Here is a 14,394-nt window from a genome sequence, read left to right as displayed (position 1 = left end):
GTCAGTGATACCTCATTCTATAATACCTTTCCCATCCAGTTTTAAGCTCAAAACTTTTTCCATTCCCGTAAGATCAATTATTAAAGTTACAAAGAACAGGCAAATGCTAAGAAATGGTGCTCAGAGAGCTAAAATGTTGGCTTTCTAAATTGGAATCCTTTTTCTTCTGACATGTTTTTTGTCTTTTACAGAGAAATACAGTAATGACTAAAACATTTGTGCCAAGCTTGAGGCTGAAATTGTCAACTTCTGATTATCCTTTAAATATCTAATCACCATGAAAAACACTCAAAAGGTCTCCTGTAGGTAATGTGTAAGATCAGTTAGAAGGTGAAAATTGGAGGAGAGACATTCCATGGTAGTAGGTGAATCAGGTTTATTAATTAGGCACACAACAAACTTACCTTTTATATCTTTCTTGATCTTCCTTTCCTACCCAAACGTCGTCTCTCCAAATAACTTAAAAATATTATCTCTGAAAAATTCCCTACTCAACCATGGGTCACATCCTGGCACTGTCTGAAATTTTGACATGTTTGCTATTCTGATCCCCTTTATTCCATATCCAGTAATTGCCTCAGTTTCTCCATATGGTTGGGTCAGGGTCTGGAAGCTTTAGGGCTCCTTAGCTTAGAAGACATCACAAATCAAAGCAAATGATACAGACCAGTTTTCATTGAAGATCTCTTTCAAACATGCTTGTCCTTTAACACACTGTAAAATAAAAAATAGAATTCATTGGATACTCATATTCATTTATATTATAAATTACATCATTACTACACTTTGAAAACAATAATTTACATACCTGTAACTTAATTTGAATTTGAATTTCAGAGCAATTTGGGATCCAGAGCCCCCTTAATAGCATCAAATACTTTGAGTCTTTTTTAACCTTTTAAATTTTTCCAGTTAGGCATTTTATAACCGGAGTTGCTTCTAGTGTCCAAATCACCCTTGTGGGAAGCCTGTAAATAGTGATATAAGAGGCATTGAAGCCTTATAACTCAGGAAATTGTAATTATGAAAGAGGTTGTCAATCCTGGAAGAAATTGAACTAAATATATTAATTTCCCGAATCCTAATATTTTGAGAATTCTTATGTCTTCGAAACTAATTTTGCCTTCTATCTTGTTATTGCTGCTTCAAAAATTGTATCTTGAATATTGATTTATTCTGTGTTTAGCTATATGCAATCAGAATTTACTGGGCTATGTCAGTTGGACTGTGTCTTGAAATATTTTAAGTTTCAGCAAAAGAAATAAACACAGGCCAGGCGCAGTGGCTCATGCCTGTAATCCCAGCACTTCGGAAGGCCAAAGCGGGTGGATCACGAGGTCAGGAGATCGAGACTATCCTGGCTAACACGATGAAACCCCATCTCTACTAAAAATACAAAAAATTAGCTGGATGTGGTGGCAGGCGCCTGTAGTCCCAGCTACTCGGGAGGCTGAGGCAGGAGAATGGCATGAACCCAGGAGGCGGAGCTTGCGGTGAGCTGAGATCGCGCCACTGCACTCCAGTCTGGGTGACACAGTGAGACTCTGTCTCAAAAAAAAAAAAAAAAAGAGAAAGAAACATAAAACAAAAAACATTTGCCTCCATTTGATTATGTAGAGTTGAATAAATGGAACTTTGGTACAGAAGCTGTCCATCTGGGTTAGGAAAAGGAGAGCTGAGCTGATAATTTGTGGTAGCCGAATCACAGATATCCCAGTGACAGAACAAGACATGAGTCCCTTTTATTACAGAAACTACCCAAAGGAGCAACATGGTCCTGAACATCAACTCTTAATCTATAAAATGAGATCCAATACTTCACTCTCTTTCTTGTTCCTTAGGATAGCTTAACAAAAATCAGAATACACAGTATTAATAATGCAAGCATTTTTCCAACTATTTCTGCAAAATAACAAGCTTAGTAAATGTTTCCGAAAATATTGTTTATGCTCAAGTAAGTTTAGCCAGTGCTAACTTTAGCTAAAAGTGTCCTCAATGCAGGACTTCTGACCACCTTTTCTGGTAACGTGCCTTGTTATTTTTCTAGAAAAGAATAGAATATGCAGTGTGTCCTGAATACATGTGATTGGGTCCCTTTTATTTTAAACCATCTGCTAACATCTCTGTAAACTGGTGTTGTGAGATTAAGGCATGGCAGAGCTATACTATATTCTCATGGAGGATCTTAGCCAATAGCATAATGTATGTTTTACTTAGTGCAGATTTATTTGCCTCAATCACAAACTGCCAAGAACACAGCCTTGAACCAGATATTTTGAGAGTCCCCAAATTTAAGGAAGTGGTAATCTAAAGCGATATTAGCTTTGATTATTATTGCTTTTGTTGAATTCAAATTCTGGTGTTGCCACTGACTTGATATGTCATTTATCATACCTAAGCCTCGGTTTCCTCATCTGTAACATGGGAATAGTAATAGCATTTAAACCTTTAAGGCACAGACCTGTTCTATGTATTTTTTCTTTTACTCCAGTGCTTAGTATAGTTGATACTCAGAATTTTTGTTTGATTGAAAGAAGTTCTGAATGCATGCATGCAGGGATCAGTGAAAATTGGAAGAAATAACAGAATGAAATATTACGTAAGGCTGACTGTCCCTTGAAGACCTAAAGGGAAGTGCTAAACAATGAAAAGATTAATGTGCATTGGGTTTAGTCAATGAAAACCTCTCAGAGGAGGTATCGTGAACCTGAACATGTTTTTATGCCATAACCTTTCATACATATTATATTCTACTACTGGTTGTAAAGATTAAGAATCTTGGTATTACTAAAAGGATCTGGAGTTTCCACATGTACAGATTAAAAGACAATGGATTTGCCCTCTTCTGTCCAGAGTTTGTCCTGCCATTGATTCTGAAGTGCCAATACATTAACACAATATAGCAGGGCTCACACAGCAGATTTAGCCAGTCAACTCAGTAGTAATGTGTTAGTTCTACCTGGGCAGTCTTCATTCTGTAGTCCCATAAAGAATGAGATGCTAGATTTACATCCTATCAACAGTAAATTATGTAGACATTCTCATTATTTAAAATGATTAGCATATTTGTTTACATGGAAGTATACATTTTTTACAAGATATAATTGTGAGCAACAGAGGATGTTACATAAGTGAGTCAGCTATAGATTAGTAGAGATGTTTTTCAGCTTTTGAAAGTACTTTGGAAGAGTTTGGAAATAATATATACATTTTTCGTATAGTACTTCAGTACTGTCCTTAATACGCTGGTGGTATATGGAACTTAGAAAATCTGTACATTATTGATTATTACTTCAAAGGATACTTGTAGGAGATTTGTGATTTGAAAATCAGATTTATTTTACATATGGAATTAATAGGACTATGGAGGAATAAAAAGGAATTTCTAAGATATTATATGTGATTAATATTTCAACATTAAAAATATTGGCATTTGATTGTAATAGGTTTTTATCTGTACTTTCTGGCTGTCATATTAGTACCAAAGTTTAATTTGAAAATGAAAGTTTGGTGAAGTAGAAGCCTTAGGTTAGTGACTTAGGAATTTCATTTCCAGGATAAACCAGTCTTGGTAATACTCCATGTCTGTTTCTCTACATGGTTGATTCTCTTGTTAATGCTATCCATCTTTGTTACCTCTCAGATTCATTTTGAAGCATATGAATATTATTTAGGAAGTATGAAATATATGCAAATGCAAGGTGATTGTGTTATTTTTGCTATTTACAACATTTTCTGTATTGAAATCCAAAAAAATAATAATTACCTGCAGGAAAATATGCTTAAATTAAAATTACATGTGAAATTTTTAGTTTGTTTTAGTGAAAAGACTACAGTTAAAGTAGATAAAAATATATAATTTTTTTCATAAATTAGGAACATGCATCTCATTTTTCAGAAGGTATAGCTCTTCATATTTCAGAAATGTGTATTAGTTTTGTAGCATGTCACATAAAATAGGAATCTATATATAATATATTCACATATATATGTATTTGCATCTGATAGAAAAATAATAGGAAGAGGGAAGCTACCTTAAAAAGTTTATGTAATAAGAGTATTATTTAAAGAATATATAACAGTTAAAAATACAGCCTAAGTTCGAATATTTCAAGAAGAAACAAAAAGAAGTGTTTTTCTTCATAAATCAAAGATACAATAATAATAAGTGCTCCCATTTAATTAATTTTAATGGTACTGAACAAAAGCAGAAGAGTTTGGTTAAGAAATCATTCTATGGGCCAATGGCCATTTCATTGTCATAAAAATCCTTTATTTAGCCTTCTCCACAAATAAGCTCACAGCACGACAAAGGACACTAGTTAGAGTAATTTGGACGATAAGTAAACAGAAGGAATGGCTAGGAGCATAGTGTCATCTGGCAGAGAGCTTATTTCCTGAATCCTGTGGATCTGGTTAAAACCCAACAGAGATGCCAATATGCTTCTCCTCAGTAAATGCTACCAGTCCCCACACCACCAGGCCCACCGAAGCTTGTCTACAGTATTTTATCTAAGCAGTCCTTTGGGTAACTGCACAGTGCCTGCAGTGACCTGAGTCAGTCATGCAAGGAGACTTCCTTGTTCTCACACCAATGTTTTATTTCAGTTTCCATTTTCTGCTGGTCCTGTTGTTCAATGATATAAGCAGAGTGATGAAGGAGGCGCTTCACACTCTTCTTAGATAAGATCTTGAGCAGCAGAGAGTGGTTTAAACAGCAAGACTTAAATCTCTCAAGCTGGATTTATTTGCAAGTTTGCTGTCATGTGTGCACCTGGGATTCATGTCTCTTCAGAAGGGTGGGAAGAAGTGAGGTCTGTTGATTCCGAAGAGGGAACAATTGAAGCTCGACGAGCAGTTGCTGGTAAGCAATAGATAATGGTAATCCCACTTCATTTTTGTCCCAGTTGTACCCAAATCTATATTTAACACTCCCACTGTATCTATTTTCCAGTCAAAATATTTCTATTCTCTGTGTGTCAGGTGCACAGTGTTCTTAATTGAATAAAATTTCCAGTTACCAACTTTATCTTTAATCTGTTTCTCTGAAATGAGATTGTAGGGTTTGTAATATAGCCCTAAAGATTTTAAGATGATTAATTATGTTTATGATTGATTCCTGTGTAATAGCCAAATCAAGAAAGATTTGAAGATTAGAAAATCAATGTTCTGTGAAAATAATAAAAAAAAGCAGGCTACTTAATTGTGCATGGGTTTTCTTTTTCTGTCAATGTGTTCCATGCTTTACTATCTCATACAAAGAATGAGAAATACATGACAAATTGCAGTATCATTAGTGGGATGTCAATTCAAAAATAGGAAGTTTGTGTCACTTTTTAAAAATAATGGTTCCTGGGTTCTTGTGAAAGTACCAAAACCTTTTCACAAATGCAGGCCTTGACCTAAACTACAATAGCACAAGGTCAAATGGAATATATGAAGCAAGCTCAAAATTGCATTTGATATTAGGTTTTATGTGTTCTCTCCCAAGGGAAATCAGTTTTCTGGTCTTTGATATAGCTCTGGAATTACAACTAAGTATGAGGCTGTGAAATATATAACCCAGAATAAGGATATGTATGGCTCAAGATGGAAGAGTTGTAGAAGTATTTTAAATGAGTAAATATTGTTAACATAAATTTTGGAATTTAAAAAATGAAAATAGAAGGATTTTTTCTACTTTTACCTAGACAGTGGCTCCAGTGAATAACACTTGTTACTATGCATGAAAGCTCATAGTATGTGGTACCCAGAAATGAGTAAGGATATTTTAGAATAAGGTCAACATTAATCTCTTCTAATATTGATTCTCTGCTTTGATTCTGTAATTTTGAAATCCATGAATACCGTTTTGATTAATAAACCTTGTTTGGTTTATTAAATTGCATTTCTAACAGAAAATACTTAATAAACCAAACAGAGTTTGGTAACAAATTGCATTTCTAACAGAAAATACTTAATAAATCCAACAGGGTTTGGTAAAAAATTGCTTTTCTAACAGAAAATACTTGATAAACCCTGTTTGGATTTATTAAGTATTTTCTGTTAGAAATGCGATTTGTTACTATTTGATAAATTTTCTTATATCAAGGCACTTTGGGGAACTCAAGGTAATTATACTAAATTAACATAAATTCATGAGATGGAATGAGGGACAAATATTAGATTAATGACATTCAAAATGACTTTATAATTTGAAGTAAGCCCCTACTGGATAATAAACAAGAGAAAAGAAATAGGAATAAAGAAATAAATATTTTTTTAAATCTCAAAACTCAAGCACAACAATAGACACATGCAGTGTATTAAAATGTTTTATTTCAGTTGACTTGAGCCTACATAGGCTTATATGATTCATGCATTCTTTTTTTTTGGGAGATGGACTCTTGCTCTGTCACCCAGGCTGGAGTGCAATGGCGCAATCTTGGCTCGCTGCAACCTCTGCCTCCCAGGTTCAAGTGATTCTCCTGCCTCAGCCTCCCGAGTAGCTGGGATTACAGGCACCCACCACCACACCCACTTAATTTTTTGTATTTTTAGTAGAGATGGGGTTTCACCATGTTGGCCAGGCTGGTTTCAAACTCCTGACCTCCGGTGATCCACCTGCCTCGGCCTCCCAAAGTGTTGGTATTATAGGCGTGAGCCGCTGCGCCCAGCCTGATTCATGCATTCTTAAATTCTAGTCAAAGAACATTATATGGTAGCGATTTCAACCAGACAAAATGAGTATATTGGTTGTTGAAAGTTTTGACTCCCTTTCTATTGGTTCTCTTCTGTATGCTTGCTGGACCAGCAGGTCTGTCTCTAGACCATGCCATCTGTATGTCTTCTTAATGACCATATCATAATGGAAGCAACTTAAGATCAGCAAGTATAAGACTTCAGTCCCACTAGCTGCTCCGGAAAATCCTCACCACCTCGAAACATGGGAAATAGAAGTATATCATTATAGGCCCCCGCTGCACCGCCAACAAGTCACGAGTACTTTCACAAAAACTAACATAACTTTGAAGTAATTCAACAAAATAATTGCAGTAACTCCTAACTACCATGGTGTAGTGAAAAGCTCATACATGGCTTTCAAAACAGACAAAGCCAAGTTCAAATCCCAACTCTGCTACTTATAAATCATGTGACTTTGGGCAAGTTAATTAGCTCTTCTAAACCCCATCTCTAATATGGGATAAGTGTTATTGATTTTTCCATAAGCCTATGAGAAATAAATTAAATAAAATTAATAGTACAATATTTGGCACTTAATAAGCATTCAATTAATGTTTATTTATAATAAGCATTCAATTAATGCTTATTTCCCTTTTGCTTTTCCCAAAAATAACTTGGTCAGGTTTTGACTACAGCCAGCTTTAAGCATAGGCGGAAGTTTGGGAAAAGAAAAAAAGGCAAACAGATGCTGAATGAGACCGTAAATGTGTTCTTTTAAGAGAGAAAAATTGTTCAAATTAGTCATTTCATTTAAGGCTGATATTTTGCAGTTGTTTTGGTAATGAGATGATGCATGGCTCAGTTTTAATTTTTTTCTCATGAGATAATTATTTTTGACAAGTACATGTAATTTAAGTAAACACGGCGCCATTTGTTTTAAATAAATGAAAGATGTTCCTAATTTTCTCTCTATCATCATTTGGCCATTTCGTTTTCTAAAACAAACTAGAAGCAGTCCACCTTGGTTTTTCAGCAAATAATCCCTAGATGATTAGAGAAGTGTATCATTATTCATCGCTGTTTCTGGAATCTGAATGTTGTACTACAATAAAAATGTAATTGAGATAGTAACATAATTTCAAATCAACTAATTTTGTTGTTACTGTTGCTGTTGTTCTGTAACACAAAATATGGGTGGATGAAGTAAAATGTAGGTGAGCCAATGAGAGGATAATTATTGTGTCTCAGTGAGAAAAAAAAATCTATTGTATTATGAATTATGCATCTACAGTCCTCGAAAATATGCATCTTTAAAAATATCAGAAATATGAGCCACTTTCTCTTGTCCCCAACTCCCTGGCAAAACCTGTTTGAGGTTGTCCTTTTGCCCTCTGGAGATGAGCCACCATTAGCGCTAGGCTGGCCGTATCAGAAGAGCCTGAAGAAGCACTTTTGCCTGTGTTCCCAACAATCAATTGTGTACACTCTTGGTTTATGCTTTCTGGTGCCAGTTGTCATTGAGCTGAGTAAGATTCCTCAGTTAGGGAAACTGCAGAGGAAATGATCTGTTACACAGGGCTTGGCAGGACGATTGCCAGTGATTGATAATGGGACCAAATCATTTCAGGTGAGTTTTCTGTGGTCTGACAGTCAGGCATCTGCTCAACCTTGTCATCTTAACCCATGGGTATCGCAGTGAGTGTCGGTGGGTACAAGATGAGCTCCTGAACATTTCCCTGAGTCTTTTCTTCTGTGTTAGCTTTAAGGACCACAACGTTTCATCTCTCTGGCTTCAGAAAGGTGCAGCTTCTGTGCATTGTTTTAGGAAATGGTTAATTGAGGAGCTAAAAGACCTTTAGTGTATGCTACACTGGGAGCTACTTTAGTACAGCACAGAGCACTATAGATTAATGCTGTAATCAATGAGAATCTGTTCACTGCAGAGATCTGTTTTGATGACAGCAGCACTTATGGCCTTGTTTAGTGTCACTGTTGTATAATGTTGGACACTGCAGGCTTTTTTGGCTTTGATTTGGAATGCAAGGACCACAGGGAATTTTATTTAAAATGTTGTATTTTGGTGGATTTTTTGATTGTGTTGTGCATTTGCTGCCATTGCTAGCTGAAATTTAATGATTTGATACCAGTGGCATTTAATTAACCACTCCGATGCTGCTGTTATGTTTGCTGGGTTTCTGCAGTTTCTACTACTTCATACGTTGCACTCAGGAACAGGTAAACTAAATTATATTAATCTATGGATAAATGTAAAGTTAATGTAATTTGTTGTTTAATTATCCAAAAGAGTAAGATACTAAAATGTTTCATTTAGATTCTATCAGTAGAGAATAAGGATGTTTTGCTTTATATAAATATTTTAGGATGCAATAATGATTACTTGTATTACATAAAGTTATTTTTATGTTTTAAATGTTTATCCGAAGTACACATTAAATTATACATTTTAGTATTACATTTAAGTCTTAACTTGAGATATTTAGATAATATACAATTAATTCAGAAAGATACATTTTTCTTCTCTGATGGATCAAAGAGTTTGCTTTCCCTATTTAGTGACTTTCACTAAAATTAGAAAATGTCAGAACTTAATCTTCTTGAAAATACAAAGATTTAAGTATATATAGATTGTTCTTTTCAAGTGTTTAGAAAAAAGGCTGACCAGGTTTGGTTTCTCCTAATTGACAGTCCTGATTATAGAACACATTCGTGGAAATGCCTGTGTTTTCGGTGATGTTAAGCCGTGGACTAAAGGGAAAACTGTTCTGATGAGGGGAACAGAGAGCCCAAGACACAAAGAAGGAAAGAGGAGTGTAATCTTTTGCATCAGAGATTTAGGTGTGTGACCTTGGGTTAAAAGAGTAACTAGTGACTAGCCCCTTCTGGCCCTTGTTTCCCTTCTGCCAGTTTGGAAAAAGACTCTCCTGTTATTCTCTGTAGGAATGGCAAAACATTTTTTCAGATGCTCAAGATCATCTATTGATAATTTCCATGTAGAAAAAAGACACAATTATTAAATGCTTAAAGGTATGCAGTTTTCCTAATGCAAGAGGTAAATACAGCTGTTTTTTTGCTTTTTTTTTTTTATTGGCTTCATTGTAACTATTTTGTCAAATAGGCATTAAGTTTGAGGTGTCCTGAGGGCACCTAGCCTGATGAGGACCTGGATGCAGAGAGGCACTGGGGCTCCCTGAAAGTCGGCCAGGGACAAGGGCTCTCCTCACTGCTCCCTTGCTCTCTCTCAGGTTCAGTGTGTATTGCTGAGGGCAGCTGAAGAGAGCTCCTGCCTTCTTTTCTCAGCAAATGTTTTTCAAGAGGTCTGCTTTTTGCTGAAGGCAAGCTCAAAATCCAAAGGGTCAGAGGCAACTGGAAAAGTAGCCACCTTCCACTGGCAAAAATATGAATCAGATTGCTGCCTACCAAATACTAGTTAATGTTTGTGAGTCTAGCCTAATTAAATATATTCTTTAGTGAGGATGGAAGGATTTTATTGTAAATTGAACAATGTGCTTACAGAGTGGCTAATAATTGCCAGTTTATAATGATCATGAATCTTCTGTTCATGTTTATACTTGCTGTTTTTTCTTAATAATAGACACCCACCATTATGAGGGGAAGGCTGAGGCAATGATGGTTCATGCTCCCACATATATATACATGAGAGACAAAAGAAAAAGAGAAACAATGTGATTGATTTCTCTGTCTAGTTCTGAGGAACCAGTCTGAATTATAAGTCTCTACACATATATTTATGAGGGCAACAACTTTATTAGTAAAGTGATTATGAATTCCATAGAAGTTTGTCTGCTCAAGTCTCTTCCAACTTTCTGATTTTATGGGGTGCTGCTGTTTATTAGTGCGTAGTTAGGAAGATCTTCAAGGAAAATAGATATTTTCATTTTGAAGTATTACCTGTGAATGTTCTTGGCAAGGGTTCTGTTAGAGAAATGAAGAAGTCATTTGGAAAACAAAAACAAAAATTAATCTCAATGAACAGCAAATATATATTCTCCCCTATCCTTCCCCAGGTCATCTGTAAACACTTTTAATAAGTAAAGCAAATGCTTGCCATTCTCAATTTTCTAAGGCTAGGGAGATTGGGAAGAAGCATGTCAATTTATCAAAGAAGATAAATTAATGAAAGAATTTGTAATTATTAGATACTATGATAATAGTCAAGAAAACTTTTAAATACCTATCATCATGCCTGTAAGTTGCAGGCTAATGAAATGGTTTTAGATTTTATATAACCTGCTTCAAGTAGGCCAACCTTTTGTCTTTAAGAAGGGAATAATCATATTTATATTATGAGTGGGTCAGTTACTTGCAGAAATGTAACCAAAAATCTTGATTGCATAGTTAATTTAAGTAAGTTTTAGAGAAGGTTTTATGTGACTTCTATGAGTCTTGAATATCTGGGAAATAAATTCTTAAGATGAACTGTAAACATTAAATTTCAAAACTGACTTCAGAAAGGGGGGGCATATTGATATAATGGCTGGTGAGTTTTAACAAACATATTTCAATACTATAATATCTGTCTTATATTTTAGGCTTATAAATAGCTTTGAGGGCTTTTTGTTTGTTTTTGTTACAAGAGGCTGTTAGTCCTGCAATGTTTGTTGTTTTTCTCTCTAGAGAATGCTTAGCCCTTGAAACTTGTTCTTCTGGGTAGGTTCAAATTGCAACAACTTTTTTATCCACTTAAATTTTTTCTTACTTTTATTTCAGGATTATGTTCTGTAATCACTTATTTAGATTATATAAAGTTTGTTATTATATTTTCTATATTTTCCTATTTAGTATATATCTGAAATTGTCTAAGGTATTCATCAGAGAAGAGATGTTAGTACATTTGTGTGTAATGTTTCTCTTGCCTATTCTATATTAAAGGCTTTTGAAAAATATAATTCATTAGAGTGTTGATAGGTCATGAAAGTGCTTTTTGAGGTGAATTCCTTTGCTCTCTATATGTACTCACAAAGCTCATTTTCTCTGAGTATGGTTTTTTGATTTCCTAAGTACCTGGCTTAAATAGTGATCTTAATGAAAGCATACTGCTGAGGCTGAGGACCTGCAAGAGAGGATAATTCTGGGAGCTAAAGGTAAAGCAACAAGTCCATATCATAATACCCTACTCAGAGTCACTCATTCCTTTAGTCCCTTTAACCATTTGTTCTTAATTTGGAGAGAGATCAGAGGCCTTTGAGAAATAAAGGAAGCAATGGACTCTTGAGGGAAAAAATACTTTTGCACACAAAATTCTACTTACAATTTAAAAGAGTGCGTGGATCCCCTAAATGTAATTATGGACCGTGTAAAAGGACTTGCATGACTCAGGTTTGTAATCCTTTCCTTAAAAGTCACAACAAAAAAGTACTTGAAATTCAGTGGTAGAAAAAGTCCTGCCTACACAAAGGTACACCACTTCTCATCTATGGTTAGTGAATAAACTCAAGACCAGCTTCAAATTGCTCTTGCTAAAAAAAAAAAAAAAAAAAAACTTAGTTACTATTTGGTGTTTTCATGGGCTCTGCCATTTTATATCATAAACAAATACACCCAAAGCTTAAATCTCCAAAAGATAAATATGTGATGATTAGACAGATCATTGGCATAAGCAAAGACATTAGGAATGACTGCAAATTCATTGAGCTTGTTTCTGTTTAGAATGGCTTGACATAGACTAGATTTCTCTTGACAATAGGCTTCTTTGACAAATATGTTGTGATTTCCTGATTTCAGAGGCTAGTTTTGTTTTAGGCAGACATTTAGTTATAGAGATCTCTGTGTAAGGTTTGTTATTATGAGATTTTACTATAATCAGAGCTATTCAATTAAGGCATAAAAGTGATGGAAAAATTAAGCACAGAATAAGGGGCTCTAAAACATCTCTTTAGTCTGAAAGACCCTTTAAGTATTGGTAAGAAACGTGTGGTTTGTAACAAGAATAGTCTTTCTGAAGTTTTTGCTTGAAGCTGTCCCCTTTGAGTTTGCTATACAGAGTCTTTAAACGTAATATCTTTATTCTCCACAGATTTCCTGGATGGTTTAACAAAGCTAAATTGCAGTGGATACAGTTTGCATACTTGTGAACTAAGTACACATCTGTATGTGTGATCTAAAATGTGATACAGTGATAATTATGTCAGAGATTATGGTAGGCCCAAAGATCTGGGGTGAGTGTGTGTGTGTGTGTGTGTGTGTGTGTGTGTGTGTGTGATTTTTTTTCTCATTAAAACTATTAGTACATCACTTTGAGAAACAAATAGAACCATGGAACTTCTTGGTAATAATGGAAATTATAAAGGCAAATAAGATGTTGTTTTTCAGTGTTTTAAGTCCCTTTCAACTGTAAATAATGCAAAATGGCTAGCCTAGGGTAGTAATGAGTTTCTCATTTGAAAACTAAGCCATTAGAATACAGTTGCAACAATGATCACAAATTCTTTACAAATATATTTCAAACGTGAATAATAAACATTTTATTTATAAGGTAAATGCTACTTATGGTCTTGCCAGTTAAAAAGAAACTGAGGTTGAGTTTAGGAGGTGCTATTGATTGGCTCTTTTATTTTGAAATGGAGATCAGCCTTTAATTTTATTTATAGTATACCTGTATATAACATAATGTCTTGTTTTAAAAAAGATAAAATTCAGCTATATTTTTTCTTAATACTGAGATTATTATAATTACTATAATTTGATATTTCTCATGGATTCTATATTTCTCCAGCTCAATCTTGCTGTGATCAATAAGATATTTTAGCTAGCATTTGGGTTGGTTTGTATAGAAATTAGGTGAAACAGAATGATTTTATATTGTTAAGATTGGTGACATTATTAGATCAATTTTCAATGTGCACATTTTTACTGAGAGAACCGAGTTAAACATATTTACTGTCTTTGTGAGTGACATCACCTTATGTCTCAATTGGGAACGTTTTGTTATGGATTTATAAAAAATTACAAAATATGAAAAATTGACTTTTTAACATTACTAAAATAATATTCAATTTAATTTTTTATAAATGTAATCTTTCAAATGGTAATTTTAATTTTCAGATTTAGTGTTATCGAATAGTTTATCAGTGCTAATGGTTTGCGATTTTATTTTTTTGACCTGATATCTCTTAATTTCACAATTTCAGTTACATAATTCTCTAAAAAGATAGTTTTGTTCACTTGGTTTGCTCTTACTTAAAAGACATTGATTTAAGAATCTTTAAAAGACAATTCAGCTACTCTGTGTGGGGAGTATTATGAAAAGAGCACTTGATCTTTTCCATTTTTTTGTACTGCATTCAAAAAATATCAGGAAATAGAACATGCAAAGGGATGAGATAAGAGTTATTATTTACAGTGCATTTAATCTTTAAATTAAGTTCATGATTAATCTGAAACAATAATAAACAGTTGCTGTATGTTTCTTCTTTTTGTTGCGTTGATGAATAATGACTTAATTGTAAAAACTTAGCTTCAGATCTCTTCTTATTTACAGCTGAGTTTTTCAATGTGCCAGATATTTGCCAACCAGCTTATTGTTATGATTATTGCTATTTGTTTACATTGTTTTAATTAAAATTATATCATCACAATTATAATTTACCAACCTTTGTTTTTAATTAGGAGGGTTATAAAGGGATTTCATCCTTGTTTTTATAAAAATTTACACGCTATAATATTTTTAGTTGTTGCCTAATGGATATTGTT

At 34.2% G+C, this 14,394-nt stretch overlaps 1 protein-coding gene across 48 annotated transcripts in view; it reads left to right on the top strand.

Annotated features, from left to right (window-relative positions):
* RIMS1 (regulating synaptic membrane exocytosis 1) overlaps positions 1-14,394 on the top strand; it is a 515,539-nt gene that overhangs the window by 310,966 nt on the left and 190,179 nt on the right. For 9 of the 48 annotated variants that reach the window (XM_032153536.2, XM_032153518.2, XM_032153527.2 and 6 more), the window contains exon 1: positions 4,367-4,864. The exons of 22 other annotated variants lie outside the window; for them this stretch is intronic. In XM_032153536.2, coding sequence (XP_032009427.1) covers positions 4,765-4,864 — 100 coding nt within the window. In that variant the 5' untranslated portion in view covers positions 4,367-4,764. Of the gene's footprint in view, positions 1-4,356; positions 4,865-8,132; positions 8,291-14,394 lie in introns of those variants that run through there. 17 more of the 48 variants (XM_032153743.2, XM_032153733.2, XM_032153721.2 and 14 more) reach the window with 7 other exon arrangements.

The sequence above is a fragment of the Hylobates moloch genome, unplaced genomic scaffold (assembly GCF_009828535.3).
Source record: "Hylobates moloch isolate HMO894 unplaced genomic scaffold, HMol_V3 SCAFFOLD_2, whole genome shotgun sequence".
NCBI lineage: Eukaryota > Metazoa > Chordata > Mammalia > Primates > Hylobatidae > Hylobates > Hylobates moloch.
This window is presented reverse-complemented; position numbering and strand designations above follow the sequence as displayed.